Source organism: Dreissena polymorpha, chromosome 13 (assembly GCF_020536995.1).
Source record: "Dreissena polymorpha isolate Duluth1 chromosome 13, UMN_Dpol_1.0, whole genome shotgun sequence".
Classification (NCBI taxonomy): Eukaryota; Metazoa; Mollusca; class Bivalvia; order Myida; family Dreissenidae; genus Dreissena; species Dreissena polymorpha.
This window is the reverse complement of record NC_068367.1, coordinates 13308130-13326481: the sequence shown is the minus strand read 5'-3', so window position 1 is coordinate 13326481 and position 18352 is coordinate 13308130. Positions and strand designations below refer to the sequence as shown.

Genomic DNA, 18352 nt, shown 5'->3' with positions numbered 1-18352 from the left:
ATCATATGGAAAAATGAAAAACATTTATATAAAAATAAAGCATATTCAAACTTATGATGTTACTTCTAATAATTTGAGTCATTATAAAAAATCATAGTAATAAAGAAATAATATAATCAATGACATTAATTTAGTTGTAAGCTTTTTTAAATGATTGTCAGATCAACCAATAGTTTTCACGTTGCGAAAAAGTGGCAATAGCTTTTTGGACGCCAGTAAAATCGCTGAAATGGTGAACTCATATCAGGCATTCGAATGACAGCATAATTACAGACCTGTCTTACCACCAAACAATAGGATAACAAGATGTGTTTGTGAAGCACAATGTCCCCCTATATGACGTTTGACCTTAAAGGATGACCTTGACCCTTCACCACTCAAAATGTGCAGCTCCATGAGATACACATGCATTTCAAATAAAAAATTGCTAGCTTCAATATTGCAGAAGTGACATTACATGAGCAATTTTGACCCATATATTTGACCTTGAAGGATGACCTTGACCTTTCACCACTCAAAATGTGCAGCTCCATGAGATACACAAGCATGCCAAATATCAAGTTGCTATCTTCAATATTGCAAAAGTATTGATAAAATAAGCGATTTGGGCCACATATATTTGACCTCTGACCTTGAAGGATGACCTTGACCTTTCACCACTCAAAATGTGCAGCTCCATGAGATACACATGCATGCCAAATATCAAGTTGCTATCTTCAAAATTGCAAAAGTATTCATAAAATGAGCGATTTTGGCCACATATATTTGACCTCTGACCTTAAAAGATGACCTTGACCATGACCTTTCACCACTCAAAATGTGCAGCTTCATGAGATACACATGCATTCCAAATATCAAGTTGCTATCTTCAATATAGCATAAGTTATTAAAAAATGTTAAAGTTGGCGCAAACCAACCAACAGACCAACCAACAGACAGGGCAAAAACAATATGTCCCCCACTACTATAGTGGAGGACATAAAAAAAAATGGTGCAGCTAATCGTTTACTTTCCTTGACTATAATTGTTAATTCAAAACTTTTGGTTTCTGTTTGATAACGTATTTTTATTAAGTTTTTGTTTAGAATATTTCTCCATAAGACACGCAATTTGATGTCAAAGGTAGCCGGTATTGTGTTTGTTACCTCATATTAGGCTTTTAATATTGAACTCTATTTAATGAACATACAAAGGTTTATTATATAAAAAGGGTTTTGCCTTTGAGAGGAACTGTAAGCTATTAGTCTGACTCCTAACAGCTCAAAGCATTAAACAAGAAATAACATCTATACAGAACAGTTCTTCTTGAATGCTCTGAGCTTTTATGGGTACATACCTACAGCTCAGAGTTGTCCTTGTTAACTGATGTCAAAAAAATAAGTCTCAATACAGTTTGTCTATAAATTTGAATTCAATCAACCTAAAACAGCGTTACAAACACAATAATTGTTACATGTACCATCGATATAAATTTGCATGTTGTTTTTGGATAAATGCTCAACACAAAAAGTTTATAAAAACAGTTATCAAACCAAAAGTCGAAGTTTTAAATTGACAATTTGATCTATCTTACAGAGGTTCCGTAGACAGTCTTGCAATTATCAGTTGCAACTCCCACCGACCCGGAGGGTAGCTGCGAGTTGGATTATTGCAACTACTATACAGAAAAAAAACAGTGGAAGGAAGGGCAGATAGATAGACAGACAAAGGCAAATCTATATGCCCTCAAAAGAGAGGCATAACAAAATAATAACAGGCATTATAACAAAGATCCAAGGAAGTAATTTGTAAAATGTATCAAAAATTAAAATGCTAAGTTGTTACAATTAAAACAGGATTTTAAATATGAAACAATCCAATAAGACTATGCAAATCACATCTGTCAAAATTAAACCAAATTTGTATTAATTGTTTTTTTATACCTTGAATAGATGTCCATTGTTTAAAATCTTGCTTAAAACAGAAGAACGTTATTTGTTGACATTTCGTTTCAAGTCAAAACAAGTGAAACCGAATTGAGCCCAAATAAGAATCAACATCAAGAATAGGCGTAACTCCACTAAATGTGTTTCGCAGTTTCTTCCCTCATTTAGTCTTGAGTCGGTTTACGTGGATGTGAAATTTGGTCGACCTGTACAAGTTAATAAACTATCAAGGAAAATTAAGTGATGATGAATTTGCCATTTTAAACCTAAACTATATAATTTTATGTTAAACATCTAGAATTTTGTGTCCGAAACATTACTATGATATTTGTTTTGTCACAGAGCCAATCCCGCGGGTTTTATTTTAGTTAATTTAATTCAGTAACCAATGTCAACTGTGTTTACTTATGAATCACAGGGGATAGAGCTTTAGGACCTGTTCTCAGAGTCTGTTCTGTCAAATTAAGTTGGAAGTGTGCTTCAACCAATTACAAATCATCAGAACCTTGGTAAGTGCAGATAAAATAATAATATTGGATTTCGACCATTGTCTAGGGTTTACCTAGTCCGACGGGTATAAAATACACTGCACTTGGCGTATATAAATCCCCGCTACCAGGGTATGTGAGATTGGTTAGTGATCACCAAACCAGACAGGTGGGGTTTCCTCCAGGGACTGCGCCCCCACGCACACACACAACGCAAGTATACTGTGAAACCATTTATTTTCGTCGGCACAAAATTTCGCCCTTTTCATAAAAATGACTATTTCGTCCGCTCTTAAATTTGTCCATTTCTGGTTTTGAAAAAACAAAACAAAAAACGTCCGATTTGTTTGTAATACATGTAATACGCGGTTGCGAAAACATTGTGCTGGGGAAAGAGAGGTGCAGCACTTGGTAGTCACTTGCAGGAGGTGGGCCTTGTTTGGCATATGCCAATTAGCAAGTCTGTTATTTTAGGTGATAGTAACTGTCCCTTATCATTTTATGTCATTGACACGTTCTTTGTTTTGATTAGCGGATAAGTTGGACTGAGTAGTAGGTTGATTAGGTAGGAGTGCTGGGACACACGTACTCGATCCTCACATAATGCAGCCTCAGACTCGGAAGGACCACAACAAGCTAAGAACACACATACTTATCAGCTCTCGGACACTCAATGTTAAACCCACTGCCGAGTCTGTGACACTTGCAACAATAACGAATTGATAATTTCTATGGACCGTATGTATATTTCGTAGATGAGTCACATTAAAGAAAAACAATTGAAAACAACTGTCTTAATGCATTAACGATGGTGACTGGATTTCAGCTTCTACATCTATATTATTACAGGGATCAAACTTGTCTTTCATTAACCTGCAGAGCCATAGGCTAATTGTAAAGATAGACTTAGCTGAACTATAAAGTGAACTTTACACCTGAAATACTTTTAGTTGAACTGTTTAGAGAACTTTAAGCTTAAATGTTAGTGAGAAAAGACTTCTGGAATAGAAATGAATGTTTCTTGTTGTTAAGTGTGTTTTTCAACGTTTGAAAAACACGTTTTACTGCTAAATTAACCGACTTTAAAGGCCAGTGATGTCTACAACCTTACAGAATACCGGTAGTGTCCAGAAAACAGTTAACCAGAAAGTTGTTCGCTATTGCATAATTTAAGACGCAACTCATTTTTCAAAATTAATCGCAAGTTTGAAATGAACACACGCCATTCAAATTTATAAATAACGCACTGGTCGAGATTTGTGTGCATTTTTTATCATCATATTTATTTCATAGAGATAACTTAGACAAAAATAACAACAGCATGACCCTCTTTGGACGTTCTGAAAGCATAGAAAGTATGATGAAAATGGTAATGAGAACTAAATATAAAGACAATTTGCAATCACCATCATATTCAATGAATATTGCTGGAATATCGAATACCTATCTCACTAAGAATATAATTTCATGATGAAAATTCCCTGTACAAAACTTTTGTTTTTTGACACCATAAACAAATTCAAAATATTCAATAAGATAGTTTATGAAAATAAATATGCAAGCAACTCAGATATACGGACATACAGGTGAAGGAGGGGCGGACGGAGGGACGGGCAGACAGACAGACAGACAGACAGACAGACAGACAGACAGACAGACAGACAGACAGACAGACAGACAGACAGACAGACAGACAGACAGACAGACAGACAGACAGACAGACAGACAGACAGACAGACAGACAGACAGACAGACAGACAGACAGACAGACAGACAGGCAGGCAGGCAGACAGGCAGACAGACAGACAGACGGACAGACACACAAACAGATAAACAGCTAGACATAAAAACATACAGACAGACCATTAGATTTTAACAAGAACCGAATGTTCCGAATGAAAATAACGCCAACTTACATAATAGCGAATGAAAAGGACATCATGCTAGACAAACCCGCAGGATAGTACAAAAACACACATCATACCATGATAAACACACAGCATACCATGACAAACACACAGCATTCCATGACAAACACACAGCAGACTATGGTAAACACATAGCATATCATCACAAACACACAGCATATCATCACAAACGCACAGCATATCATCACAAACACACAGCATACCATCACAAACATACAGCATAATATGGCAAGCAAACAGCATACTATTATAAACACATATCATATGATTTAAACCCACATCAGTTCAATGAAATCTCCGATATATCAATAGTCAACAAGTGACAGACTAGGCGTTCAAAAACTTTCTGGCGTAATTTGGAAGCCTCAGAAAATTTGCAAATTGCAAAAGTCATTACATATATTTTTGATCTAAAAGTTTCTTGTCATAACATATTTATCTTTTTCTAACATTTAAGTATTGTTCTGAGTGAATAATATATAAATATTTTATATATGTCCCCTACTTAGTAAAATTGTGCAACTTAACTGTTAAAATATTATTATGAATATATGCTTCACTTTTAATTCCATGAATATTGGACATTTTGTTATGTAAAATACCCTTTTCTGATGCGTTTAAATATGATTTTAACAACATAAACTTCAGGTTAACTTTGTTTATTTTGCAAATACGACTTGAATACAACTGTTCAGCTATTGTAGTGACATACATATTTTATCCTGTATATACAATATGTCAATTATATTTCATAATTTTAACCGATTTTATTGACTGCGAAAAAAAACTAAATGAGGTATCATACCGTATCAACTTGAAACTCAACAGGTAGGTAGTTCTTATTGACAGGATATGCACTACATGCGAACAATTGAGTCGCGTCTTAAGAAAACTTGGCATACTGCATGTGCGTAAAGTGTCGTCCCAGAGGACGACACTTTCCGCTTTTATGACGTTTTTCGTTTAAATGAACGAGGCTAATCTGGGACGATACTTTACGCACATGCATTAACCCCAGTTTTCTCAGAACGCGACTCAATACATTGTGCTCTCCTGTTTTTGTTTTTAAAGTTTTGCCCTGTTTTCTTATTTTTTCCGGAGCATAGTTTGTGCAGTTCACACTAAGTAAAACTCTTGCCCCCTCTTGAAAAGTTATTGCCTTAATTGATTCAATTCTTCTTTTGGTATTTTTCCGCGTCTAGGTTTGCCATTCTGTATGCCTCACCAGTTTAATGTATTCCGCAGCGAGGGGCTATCCCTGAAGTACAATTCCGAAAACTTGATGTTTTAATGCTGCTGTGGGGTTAGGCATTTTCGTGGCTCTTTCAGTTTCCAGGACTGACAAAGAATTTGTCAGAATCGCCGAAAGGTTGGTCTTTCTGCATGTAATGTTTGCAGCATGCATTAATTCTCCCACTTATGTCCTGTAGTTTTTGCAGTTGAGTTTATCTTTGAAAAAAGTACGTTTTACACGATTACTTAATATAGTATTTAATTGAATCATAATAAATAACATGTACATGAAATACCGTAGCTTGTATGCGATCGCTACGTACTATTAACGTCACTATTCTACAAAGTGTTTATAAACTTTTTAAAAAGTACGGGATTTTGCGGGAAACGTTTAGAATCCCACTGAAACCCAGTATCGACAAATTGTTCTTATAATATGTATTTTCATAACGAAAATTAAATTGAAAGTGGGAATACACATCTATTAAAAAAGGGGGAAATAACGTCTATACGCTCCTTAAACATTAATTATGGAGAGGATGTCCAGTGAAAATAAGTGATGAAGCATCATTTGCATGTATAATTTTTTGGGTAAATATGGCAGTACAGCCAGGTTATTTTATTAACTCAATATGAACTTTCATAAATGTGAGCACAACGCGTTTGAGCATACAACAACCATAACGTCAACTGCTATCGCTATCTGATGCTTTCATCAGAATTCATTAGCTATATCTAAATAATAGTAATTAAATAGCATGACTGAGTTGTCACGGAATATGCAATAAATGGTTGTTATAAAGAATTGATTCAACCATATCATAAACCCGTTTTCCTTCGATAACTACTTCGCCAAGTAGTTTTAAGACATGCTGATTATCCTGCTTACACATCACGGATATCAATTCAATTCGCGAAGGAAGCAAGTGCACCGCCATAGCCGCTAATTTTCTAGTTATCCATGGATGGTGACGTGAAAGAGTTTTTGAATAAACTTCAGAAGCAATGACAGAAGTTTTGTCATGGTCTGAAGCGTCTTTTAATTTATTCATAAACTCGACAATAAATTCTAACGCCCAGTGAAGCCGCAGCAAGGCTCTGCATCCGACAAAACTTTTAGATTTGCTTGAAAGGTCCGCGTTGTTGATCTCAAAAGCTGCCATTTGTTTAACCGATGTATAATTCAGATGCATGTGGTCGTCGTCCAGCTTGTTTTGTATCACATACATTTTTCCTTCAAGATCTTTCGCTACGAATCCAAATAGACGACCAGTGAGCTTGAAAAACCTTGAAAATGATACAAAGACATTTTATTTGGTACTGTATAAAGTGTTAATAAAATACAGTAAAGTAGTACTACCAATACTCCACTAAGTTGTAGAGACCTGATAGGAAGACGCGTAAGACATATTTTACGCTTACAGTGGTAATAAAGTTGGTTTGGTTTTTTGGATACAATTGGTGAAACTGTAAAATGACCGCGTAATTTCATAGAATTGTGCAAATAATATCCTTAACCGAACTATAACAACGAAAGAATGTCAGTATAAATCATTTTAAAAATCCCCAACAATTCTCCATATCACCCCTAAAAACTGCAATGTGACTGGCATAGTATGTGTCTTGTTCTGTGCAGTCCACACAGGCTAATCAGGGACGACACTTTCCGCTTTAATGGTATTTTAAGTTTCAAGGAAGTCCCTCCTTACCGAAAATCCAGTTTAGGCGGAAAGTGTTGTCCCTGATTAGCCTGTGCGGATTTCACAGGCTTATCTGGGACGACACTTAACGCACATGCATTATGCCCAGTTTTCTCAGAACGCGACTCATATTATAAAGCATCTTACCTGCACAATTCTGCATAAGCCTGCAAATAATGAGGAATAGAAACATCTGTTCCACCCAGCTGGCTCATCCGCAGAGCTCTCAACACCACCTCGAGGTCAAAGTCATGTTTGTTGGTGGAAACTAGACTGACTTCATGAAAATCCATGACCTGTAATGACAGCACAAAATGAACTGCGAGCCGTTATGGGTTTGGCTTTGAAATCAGAAAATGAACTGCTAGCCGTTATGGGTTTGGGTCTGAAATCAGACAATAAACTGCTAGCCGTCATGTGTTTTGTTCTGAAATCAGAAGTGAACTGCTAGCCGTCATGTGTTTGGGTTTGAAATCAGAAAATGAACTGCTAGGCGTCATGGGTTTGGGTCTGAAATCAGACAATGAACTGCTAGGCGTCATGGGTTTGGGTCTGAAATCAGACAATGAACTGCTAGGCGTCATGGGTTTGGGTCTGATATCAGACAATGAACTGCTAGGCGTCATGGGTTTTGTTCTGAAATCAGACAATAAACTGCTAGCCGTCATGGGTATGGGTCTTAAATCAGACACTAGGCGTCATGGGTGTGGGTCTTATATCAGACAATGAACTGCTAGGCGTCATGGGTTTGGGTCTTATATCAGACAATGAACTGCTAGGCGTCATGGGTTTGGGTCTTAAATGAGACAATGAACTGCTAGGCGTCATGGGTTTGGGTCTGAAATCAGACAATGAACTGCTTGATGTAATGGGCTGGCAAAGACTCAGGTACGAAATATCAAATGATCAATCATTTGCTTATTTTCAATAATAAATAATATTTTTTTGAGTATATCCAATATGTGCAAATTTGGTCAAGATAGAATGAAAGAAAAGATAACTATCACGGATAGAAGGAAAGAAAAGATAACTATCACACCTTAAGCCCAAGTTTGACTATATTTTGACAGCGGATACATTTTAGGGTACTTTTCTTAACAATTCCGTAACCGACCAATAAACAACGCATTATATGCAGACAACATGTCCAGTACTTGTTACTTTGAGGAAAAAAAACATAAACAAACTCGTCTTACATAACCCATGGTTGTGGAAGTAAAGATCGTAGTCGAAATAACTAATTGCCTTTTATTTTCACAAGGAAAACTGGCGGTAAATATGCCTTATGTTCAATTGTGTACACGGTTAAATGACTATATACAATATGAGCAAATTTTGTCGAGATAGCGTGAAAAATAAGGTAAATAGATCATATCAATACACATAACTATTTACTTTTAACAGACGATGGTTTAATGCGGACGGAACACAAATTGAAAAGTGACGTAACTTGCATAACAATCAAAATCCAGCGTGCAGCCAACCTGCAAAATACTTGGTAAATATGTGGCTTTCAGAGAAAAAACATCCTACGTACATTATTGGGAAAGGAGTTAGTGCTAAAGCAAACAATCTTATATGGTTTTCCATAGTGTGCAGACATTACAGAATATTGTTACTGACTAGAATGCTCGTCTGATGGCAACAACAATTAATATGACACGTTTAACACCCTTTCAAATGTCATATACACGTCACAAGTATACAAGTATTAACTAGTGTTCCCGCTAATTATTTTAGTGGTAGAAAGAAAATATAATATACCTTCAATTTGATCCAATTTCACACTTTGCTTGAATACGAACAATGACAATCGCAATATCAACGACAACGGCGGTGTACTTTGAGATCTTACATAATCAGCGGGCAATCGCAAGATCAACGACAACGGCGGTGTACTTTGAGATCTTACATAATCAGCGGGCAATCGCAAGATCAACGACAACGGCGGTGTACTTTGAGATCTTACATAATCAGCGGGCATTATCTACCACGATTTCCTACACGTGTTTTCTACTTTTAAAATTCCAATTAGATCTACATAACTTTACACCGTATGTTATTTTCAATCACTGACAACCCTGGGTACGGAAAATCCGCTTAAAGGCATGCGGCCATACTCCGATGTATTTTTTAAAGTATATTTTCCGTACCCACGTAATGTGTTAGGTACATGTACTTTGAAGTACTCGTGTACTAATATTAACTGAGTCGACAATGACCAATCTAGCTATGATAAGTCCCTATTAATTCATTGTAGTTTAAAGACCAATTTTAAGCTGTACAAAACTACTACCCAAACTAAATACGCGGTCGCCGTGGTGTAATGGATATGGTGTCCGCTTAGCGACCGGGAGGTCACGGGTTCGATTCCCAGAGTGGGAGCGTTCTATAGATCTTCCCCAAAGACACCAAGTACTGGTTCTAGGTCCAGGAAACGGACTCGAGAGCGTTTATATAAGCCTTAGGCTTTCGATGCAATCGAGCTAAAATAAATTGGTTTAAACTAATACCAGTATGCTTATAATAGGCTGCAACAAGAAATGTATTTATAGCAATCTAATTATATAAAACTGAATATGTTTGTCGTCAGATAACCCTTGTTGAGATTCAGATGCGTGGGGAAGCATACGTGATATGATAATGCATAGCTATTGCTTTATGGTGGGTTATCAAATGATAACTATACGGACTAAAACAATATGCAGATACCTGTATTTAATGCTGCCAGTGCAATTTCAGTAAAGGTATTAAAATCGTATTTTTTCCGGCCCTTGATATATGTCGCGGGAATTGGTCTTACCACCTTAACCATCTTTTTTTACTTCCGTCTAAACATGTTCAATTCTGTCGAATTATTTCAAAAACATTGAGTTGTGACCTTCATATTGGAAGTAACGACTTGTTTCTTGTGAACGACACTCCGTCTTATCACTAGCACCAAGACTTTAGAAAATCGAGCCAACTGAGTCAATGTTATGTAAGCTATAATAGAGGTAATAACCAATAGGTCATTTATGGGCATGATGCCAAGTACAGGGCAGGCAAGTCAGGGTCAGTACGGTTTGAACATGACCAGAACAGTACACGATTCGTAGGGGTCAAAGAAGGCAGCGATTCAAACTTCCCATGATAAGCACGGAGAGCGTCTCCTCCTCAAACGCGGAACAGCACGTCTCAATGTGTAATGTGATCATGCGCAAAAAATGCATTTCCGAACTTCATTAAGAGCCCCTATTGCTTAAAAAACTGCAATTAAGTGAAACTAAATCTGAAATAGAACGTGCTAGCCTGTTCTGACCCAGATTAGAACTCTGTCTTTATATTGTCAAGACAACAATTTTGACTAAGTTTCATAAAGATTGAGTCCTAAATGTGGCCTCTAGAGTTGTAACAAGCTTTATATAAGATAGAACACTGTGACCAAAAAGTTGGATGCATGTCAGCCAGATTTGAAATTAGTCTGGAAAATGTCACGGTAAATATTTTGACCAAGTTTCATGAAGATTTTTTTATACATGTGGCCTAAAAAAAGAGTGTTACAAGTTTTTTTTATGATTTGACCAGGTGATCTGGTTTTTGACATCACATGACCCAGTTTGAAACTCGTCCAAGATATAATTGTATTAAATGTTTTGATCAAGTTGCACAAAGATTAGACAATACAAAATACCTCTGGAGTTGTCACAAGGTAGATGTGGACAACGAACAAAAGCCAATGAACAACAGACAAAGGGAGATCACAAAAGCTCATCATGAACACCTTGTGCTCGGATGAGCTTATAAAAGTAACACACATTTTGTTCTTTCATTTTTTTATTTACAAAAATTATACAAATTGTGCAGACAGGAGGAGCCCAATGTGCTAGCTTATCATGCAAGAAGAGCCTGCCATATACTGAACAATCAGTATTTAGGCAGTTTAAGCTAGACAATAAATAGGATTGAAATGTGGTATTCAGAAATCTGTCTTCATGGAGCTAATTTTTCCTCTGCAAGCTACAAGTGGATAAATTAATAAAAATGTATTAATTTGTTTGGCTCATATAGATGTGATCAAGTACATGTATTGTGCTTCTCAAAGAGACGTTGGGTTGTAAAAAAGGATTTAACTACAAATCAGCATAGTAAAGAAAACTGTTAAGTGATTTTTTGTTGGAATGATATTTCAGACGGGACTTGCAGGACTTGGCAAGCATTTACATTTGACAGCTATAAATTACTGCACACTTGCTTGAAACACAATGTAAAAACATCATTTAATCTTGCACGCAACAATAAGCAATTTTACATCCTGGTTAAACACAAGCCACCAATACAAAAGCATTGTTTTAGGTATATGGACACTAGTAGGCTATAATAAAAGTAAGCTGTACACTCATAGGCATGTAATATAAATACATTACAATAAATGTTTGTCAACTATGTATCCCCACGATTTGCTGACCAGTCATTATTATGTTCAATTGTTAAGATTTTTTATTGCATGCCACTGTCTCAAAATTGTTATGGGCCTCACAACTAAAATTCATACTTATTTGTGATTTTTCGTTTAAAGCTCTCTCTAGATATTGTTTGGAAACGATTTTCATTTAACATGCCTATGTGACTTCAACATCTTATTGTGGTTGACCTCAAAATGGATAGGCTTCATTTTCCCAAGCATATCCGGCAAACTAATTTGGATGATTACAGGTTAAACCAGTTCTTAAATAGCCAGCAGAAACAATCTGGTCTATGGTGAACAAAGTTTGCAGGTTACAAGCACCTGTGAACTTGACCGTCAACTTATTGCTCCCAAAGCTAATAGTAATAGGCTTCTTCCGATGAACAAACTTACCAATTCGGATGATGGCTGTCAGAGTATTCTTGTAGTTTTGTGTGACATGAATGAATTTCTTGTTCAATTATACCTTTTACCTGAAAATCAACACCAGCCTTTCTTTCCTTTGAAGTATCCAACATTCAATAAAGATGATTGGCGGTCACTTGAGTAGATACAGTGAAAAATCAAAATCAATAGATGTCTTCCTTTGCTCGCAAACAACCATCATACCCATTTACATAATCGTAGGTCAAAGCATCTTCTTGATATCATGCAGAAACAAGATGATCTTTGGACCAGACAAACCAACTGACAGGTGCATAGCAACATACCCCTACCTCTTGGAAATGGGGCATCATTAATAAAATAATTCCAATTGAACACCTTTATGCTTAAAATACAAAATACACTTGATATGATTCAATATAAATGTAGACATGTTTAAACACTGTGAAGGTATTAGGATATTAAATACTAAATGACCCGTATATTACATCTGCTTACAATTCCAATATTTCATGTATGTGTAAAGCACCATAAATTTTTGTATGAACACTTGTTAAATGCTACTTGTATAATATCATTTTTTAAACATAATACAGAATACATCTGTGATAAATCTAAAACATAAATGCAATTAAAGGCAGCACTTTGAGATATATGAATATGTTTTTACTACAGGACCAAAATTCATATCATGTAAAAAAGTCGCAAGGTGTAATACATTCATAGGGAATAAACTATAAACATGACTTACCATCACATTTATATGAACACTTGTTAAATGCTACTTGTATAATATCATATTTTGAACAGAATAAGGAATACATCTGTGATAAATCTAAAACATAAATGCAATAAAAGGCAGCACTTTGAGATATATGTGTATGTTTTTACTACAGGACCAAAATTCATATCATGTAAAAAGTGGTTAGGTGTAATACATTCATTGGAAATTTCATAAACTATAAACATGACTTACCCTTAAATGTCTGGTACCCATACACGAAAGTGGACATAGAGAAAATTGAGATGGTGCAAAGGAGGGGCGCCAGATATGTATCAAATAGACATGGTAATAGATCAAGGATTACAGATATGTTGGAACAACTAAATTGGAAATTTCTTGAGACAAGGAGGAAGGAAGCCAGACTTTTAATGCTATACAAAATCGAAAACAAAAAGTTGCCATCAATAAAGAACATCGCTTAATACCACCAAGAAGACTCACCAGCGGCATGCATGAAAAAACCTTCCAAATTCCATCATGTAAAAAATGACTACAGACTCAACTCATATTTCCCCAAGGACCATCAGAGATTGGAACAAGCTGCCGCCAGACATAGTATCTGCGGGTCAATTAAGTGCTTCAAAGCTCAATTGGACAAACACTTTATATAAACTGTAAAGAACTCTGTTTTTAAACTGTACATGTACATTCTGGACTTTTAATCGTTTATTCTGCAACTTTTCTTCAACACCCACACTACGACATAATAATCAACGAGTTGATTGTGGTCGTCAACTGGTAGAAGTAGAAGTAGACAGTTTGAAATATGAGGCATCTACAGTACATACAAAAACAGTAAATAATATTGTTGCTAACTAACAAACAATCATAAGTACTTGAAATCACAAGGCAATTACACATTTTCTATAATCTGTAGCACAGGTCTACACAAAGACTTTTAAGATCCTTTAATTGTTGTACCACTTAGCACTACTTGTAAGTCTGAGGGAAACAATACTGCGTTCCTTTTTTATAAGGCAATTTTTCTCAAAATTCATAAAAAAGCCCCATGTTAAATTAGCATGTTATACACATGAAACACCTCATCTTATTGACTACAAGTTTGTTCCCATCACCATATGGCAATTACACCTTTAAACAAAATTCCTCAGAGCAATTGTGTCTACACATAATTTGTGATAAAAATATATATGCTGACTAAAACAAGAAGTAAGATTATTGTTTTGAGAAAAAATATGATAACACTGAACCATAAACAAGTCTTGGGTGTAAAAATAAACATTCATGTTTTGCTGTTTTTTTCCTGAAAATTGACCTACCTTTAAAATGTTGGTATCCAAGTACATTCATTAGGACAAGCATTTTTTCAAAAGTTCTGGCACAACAAAATATTGCTAGAGAGAAAAAGACATGTATTGGTTATTATTTGACCTATTATCCAAACTGACATGTTCAGAAATCACGTCGGTCCAAATGTTATTTTGCCAATTACAAGACGGGCACTTTATAGTAAACTGAAATAATACATTCCTTACATCAAATTAAACTATAATATAAACTACTGTTATCAGAAAAGCACACTTTTAAAAAGCAAAAAACATGAAAGAAAAACACAAAATAAAATACACACACATTTAACAGCTAAAATAAAAATGCAGACTGCTTTTATTACAGATTTTAAGCTCATTAGAAAAATTGACAGCATGGTTTACAAGTACAGTAGACTCTGCCAATACCGGACTCTCTGAATACCGGAACTCTCCCGATTCCGGACGGTCGGGCCAGTCCCGTATTTTCTCCTTCTATTTTATTGTTAAAAAATATTGAATAAACCGAACTCTCTGAAAACCGGAAACCGGACGGGTATCTCCGTAAATTTTGTCATTTTCAACGTAAAATATACATTGAGTAAACCGGACGGTCTAAATTCTCAAGATGCCCGAGGCGTGAAAATAACAATACCTAGTCAACACAGCGAGTGCGGTGTCACACATTTTGCTCGCGCAATTATCGATAATCGGATTAAACATACTATTAAGGTGTCAAGTCGTTACCGCGCTATGGGAGTCCGATTAAGTAATGTAAAACAAACTGTGAATGTCTATAATAGACGTGCGGTAACACCAAAAAGTGATTGACTTGATCGTTTTATTAAATATTTATTATCGCCTATGATAAACAAGTTAATTGTTTGTTTGTTTTTGTTTTTGTTTTATACCATTTATATAGCGCCCTTTTCATACTCGCGGGTGCGTTCAAAGGCGCTTTACTGGTTTTTCCCTGATCACTGGATCACAAGTTGTCCGTTAACAACTTGGCGCAGTATGCAGCCACGGCATATTGGCTTATTTCCCTCACAGGTACCCATTTATACACCTGGGTGGAGAGGAGCAGATATCGGATAAATTTCTTGCTCAAGGAAATTCCAGTGGTCAGGGCGGGATTCGAACCCGGGACCTCTCGATCCCTAAGCCAGCGTCCTACCATTAGACCACTGCTCCCATAAACATAGCATAATTAAAATGCATCATTAAAAAATTAATGCATGCCGTTGCGACAATCACTTTCTTGTGATCTTCTCGGGAATTTCAAAGATCTTATAGCCATGTTTTTAACGCTGAAATGGTTGTTTGTTTGTTTGTCAGATAAACTGTCAGAAATATGACTGTTATTCATTCATTGCCGTTTACTAATTTCGAACGCATCTTAAATGTCGCAACCTCCAGCTAAACGCAGACGCGTAGAGCTTACGTTAGAGGATAAGATAAAGCTCATCACGGAATCAACTGCTCAACCAAAACCATCTCTGAAGGCACTCGGCGAGCGCTTCAATCGATTAAAAACACATTTTTTAAGAATGCAATTTACATCATCAGTACCTGCGTACAGTTATCACATGGTACATGTAAATGTATAAGGTTTGTTTTATTTTTATGTGATTCTGTACACAATGCATACCATGTATATTTCGGCAATATGCATACTCTTGGTAAACCGGAACTCTCTGAAAACCGGACGATCAGGCCGGTCCCGAGACCGTCCGGTTTACAGAGAGTCTACTGTATTCAAAACTCTTAAGAAAAATTGAAAGCAGTCATTAAATGAATTCTCAACCATTAAGAACATCCCAAAAGCAAAAATTACTCAGATCCTAAACTCTTGAGAACAATAAAGAAAGTCAGGAGTATGAATTCTTAAACATTTAAAAATATCAAAGCAATGACTGCATCAACTAGACCTTATTACAGCAGTGAAAAATAACGCTAAGCGCTGAATGAAGTAGTTATTATGAAGCAATTTTTAACATTGACAAAATTGGTCCCTGTGGCCAGGGACATTTTTGAAAATGTTGATCGATTACCAAAATGCCATGTTACATTTCTTTGAGGCTTGTGATTTCAGAAGAGGATTATTTAGCGGTAACTTGCTTTCATATTTAAGTCTACCTATATAATCTATCTGACCCAATGGGTTTGGCCAGTTTTAACCACAAGGTCATGAGTTCAAAACAAGTGCACCGCTTAACGGTAGCCACGCTCGGCTGCGGTTGCAGTTGTGAATAAATGAAAGCTTGTCAGAATTTTTGTTTTTTAATAGGTCACTGTGACCTTGACTGTGTGTCTTTGTGTTTAAAGTATTATTTTTAAAATGTGCTTTTATTCGATTAACAGCAAAAAACATTCCATATAGACTAGGCAATAAATAAATTTGAAGACAGACGGATGGATACTGAACGGTCATATTTCTCACAGTTTTATCTGACAAACAAACACACAACTATTTAACCGATTAAAAAATGGTAATAAGATCTTTTAAACTACCCGTGAAGCTCACAAGAAAGTGATTGTTGCAACAACATGCATTAATTTTGTAATAAAATTGTTTATCATAAGCTTATAAAAACGATCGCGTCAATCACTTTTTGGTGTTACCGCACGCCTATAAAAGACATTCACAGTTTGTTTAACATTATTTAATCGGACTTCAATACCGTGGAAACGACTTGACCTTTACGGTTTGATTAATCCGATTATCGATAATTGCGCAAGCGGAATGTGTGACACCGCATGCGCCGTGCTTACTAGGTATTGTAATTTACACGCCTCGGGCATCTTGACAATTTGGACCGTCCGGTATACTCAATGTATTTTACGTTGAAAAATGACGAAATTCAAGGAGATATCCATTCGGTTTCCGGTTTTGAGAGAGTTCCGTTTATTCAACATTTTTAAACAAAGAAATAAAAGGAGCAAAAAATAAGGGACTGGCCCGACCATTCGGAATCGGGAGTTCCGGTACTTGGAGAGTACTGAGAGTATTGGCAGAGTCTACTGTATTACTATATTACTACTGTATTACTATATTACTACTGTATTACTATATTACTACTGTATTACTATATTACTACTGTATTACTATATTACTACTGTATTACTATATTACTACTGTATTACTATATTGCAAAAATAAAATGTATGCACTAAAAAAAAAAAAAAAAAGATTCTTTGATTTCTATTTTCTCCTTGGCTTTTTCAGTTCTGTTTCCAGGTCCCTCATGACTCGCAGTGCCATCTCGTCTCTAAATGGTAAGGCTACACACTGTACTGATACTGGCAGCCCAGTCGTCTCTGAGCTGTAGTACTGCAAATGTAAGATATCAAACATTCTAAGGATATCTGTTTTCTCATTAATAAATTAGTTGTTTGACCCAATCAGAACTGAATAAAGATATTTAAACATTTTAAAGTTGCAGACAGACTGACAAATTGACCCAATCAGCACTGAATAAAAATATTTAAACATTTAAAAGTTGCAGACAGACTGCATGACGAAATAACTCAGGAACAACATAGGCAAGTTTTGAGTCATGAAAACATTCATCTGTAAAGACAGAATTATATCTTTAACAAGATCTGTTTGTTATACAGCTTGTTTAAACGCAACCAAGAAACTTGCCTAAGATATCATAGAATTTTCAAGTTAAGTAGAAATCTGATGAAATCTGTACTTACAGACTGGAAATGATATTAAAAGGACAATTGATTTCAGAGTCTCTGTGGCTCATTGTCCCAATTTATGAAGCATGGGAAGATCAGATATACTGAAATGTGTAACTTTAGCCCACTTTGACCCAACTCCAAAAAATCATGCGTATTATATTTTTTATACTGGAATCCTGCTGAGGTACCATTAATCAATACAAAGATGCAGCTGAAACATTGCAGTAAACCCTTGACTAGTCAAATGAGAGAAAAGATTGTAGATTTCCATATTTTAGCATTGTTCTAAGAAACTAGACCTAATGCATATCCATACAGTGTCGTCTCAGAGTAGCCTGTGCAGTTTGCATAGGCTAATCAGAGAGGTCACTTTCTGCCTCAACGGATTTTTTGTTCACAAGAGACTTCCTTCAAACCAAAATGACCATAAGAGCATAAAATGTCGTCCCTGATAAGCTTATGAAGACTGCACAAGAGAGACAAAATTTGTCTACTGACCAAA

General features: G+C 35.9%; 2 protein-coding genes and 1 long non-coding RNA gene across 51 annotated transcripts in view; all 3 read right to left on the bottom strand.

Annotated features, from left to right (window-relative positions):
• LOC127855032 (coiled-coil domain-containing protein 34-like) overlaps positions 1-2022 on the bottom strand; it is a 29986-nt gene extending 27964 nt beyond the window's left edge. For all 45 annotated transcript variants that reach the window (XM_052390324.1, XM_052390348.1, XM_052390354.1 and 42 more), the window contains exon 1: positions 1923-2022. In XM_052390324.1, coding sequence (XP_052246284.1) covers positions 1923-1939 — 17 coding nt within the window. In that variant the 5' untranslated portion in view covers positions 1940-2022. The remainder of the gene's footprint in view (positions 1-1922) is intronic.
• Positions 2023-4984: 2962 nt separating this feature from the next.
• On the bottom strand, positions 4985-9359 carry LOC127856247 (uncharacterized). Its single transcript, XR_008037923.1, has 3 exons — positions 9039-9359; positions 7422-7570; positions 4985-6861 (listed from the first exon to the last, which is right to left on the bottom strand). It is a non-coding gene; the product is annotated as an uncharacterized LOC127856247 (long non-coding RNA).
• Positions 9360-11072: 1713 nt separating this feature from the next.
• LOC127855313 (fatty-acid amide hydrolase 1-like) overlaps positions 11073-18352 on the bottom strand; it is a 126259-nt gene continuing 118979 nt past the window's right edge. For all 5 annotated transcript variants that reach the window (XM_052390776.1, XM_052390774.1, XM_052390773.1 and 2 more), the window contains one exon: positions 11073-17491. In XM_052390776.1, coding sequence (XP_052246736.1) covers positions 17363-17491 — 129 coding nt within the window. In that variant the 3' untranslated portion in view covers positions 11073-17362. The remainder of the gene's footprint in view (positions 17492-18352) is intronic.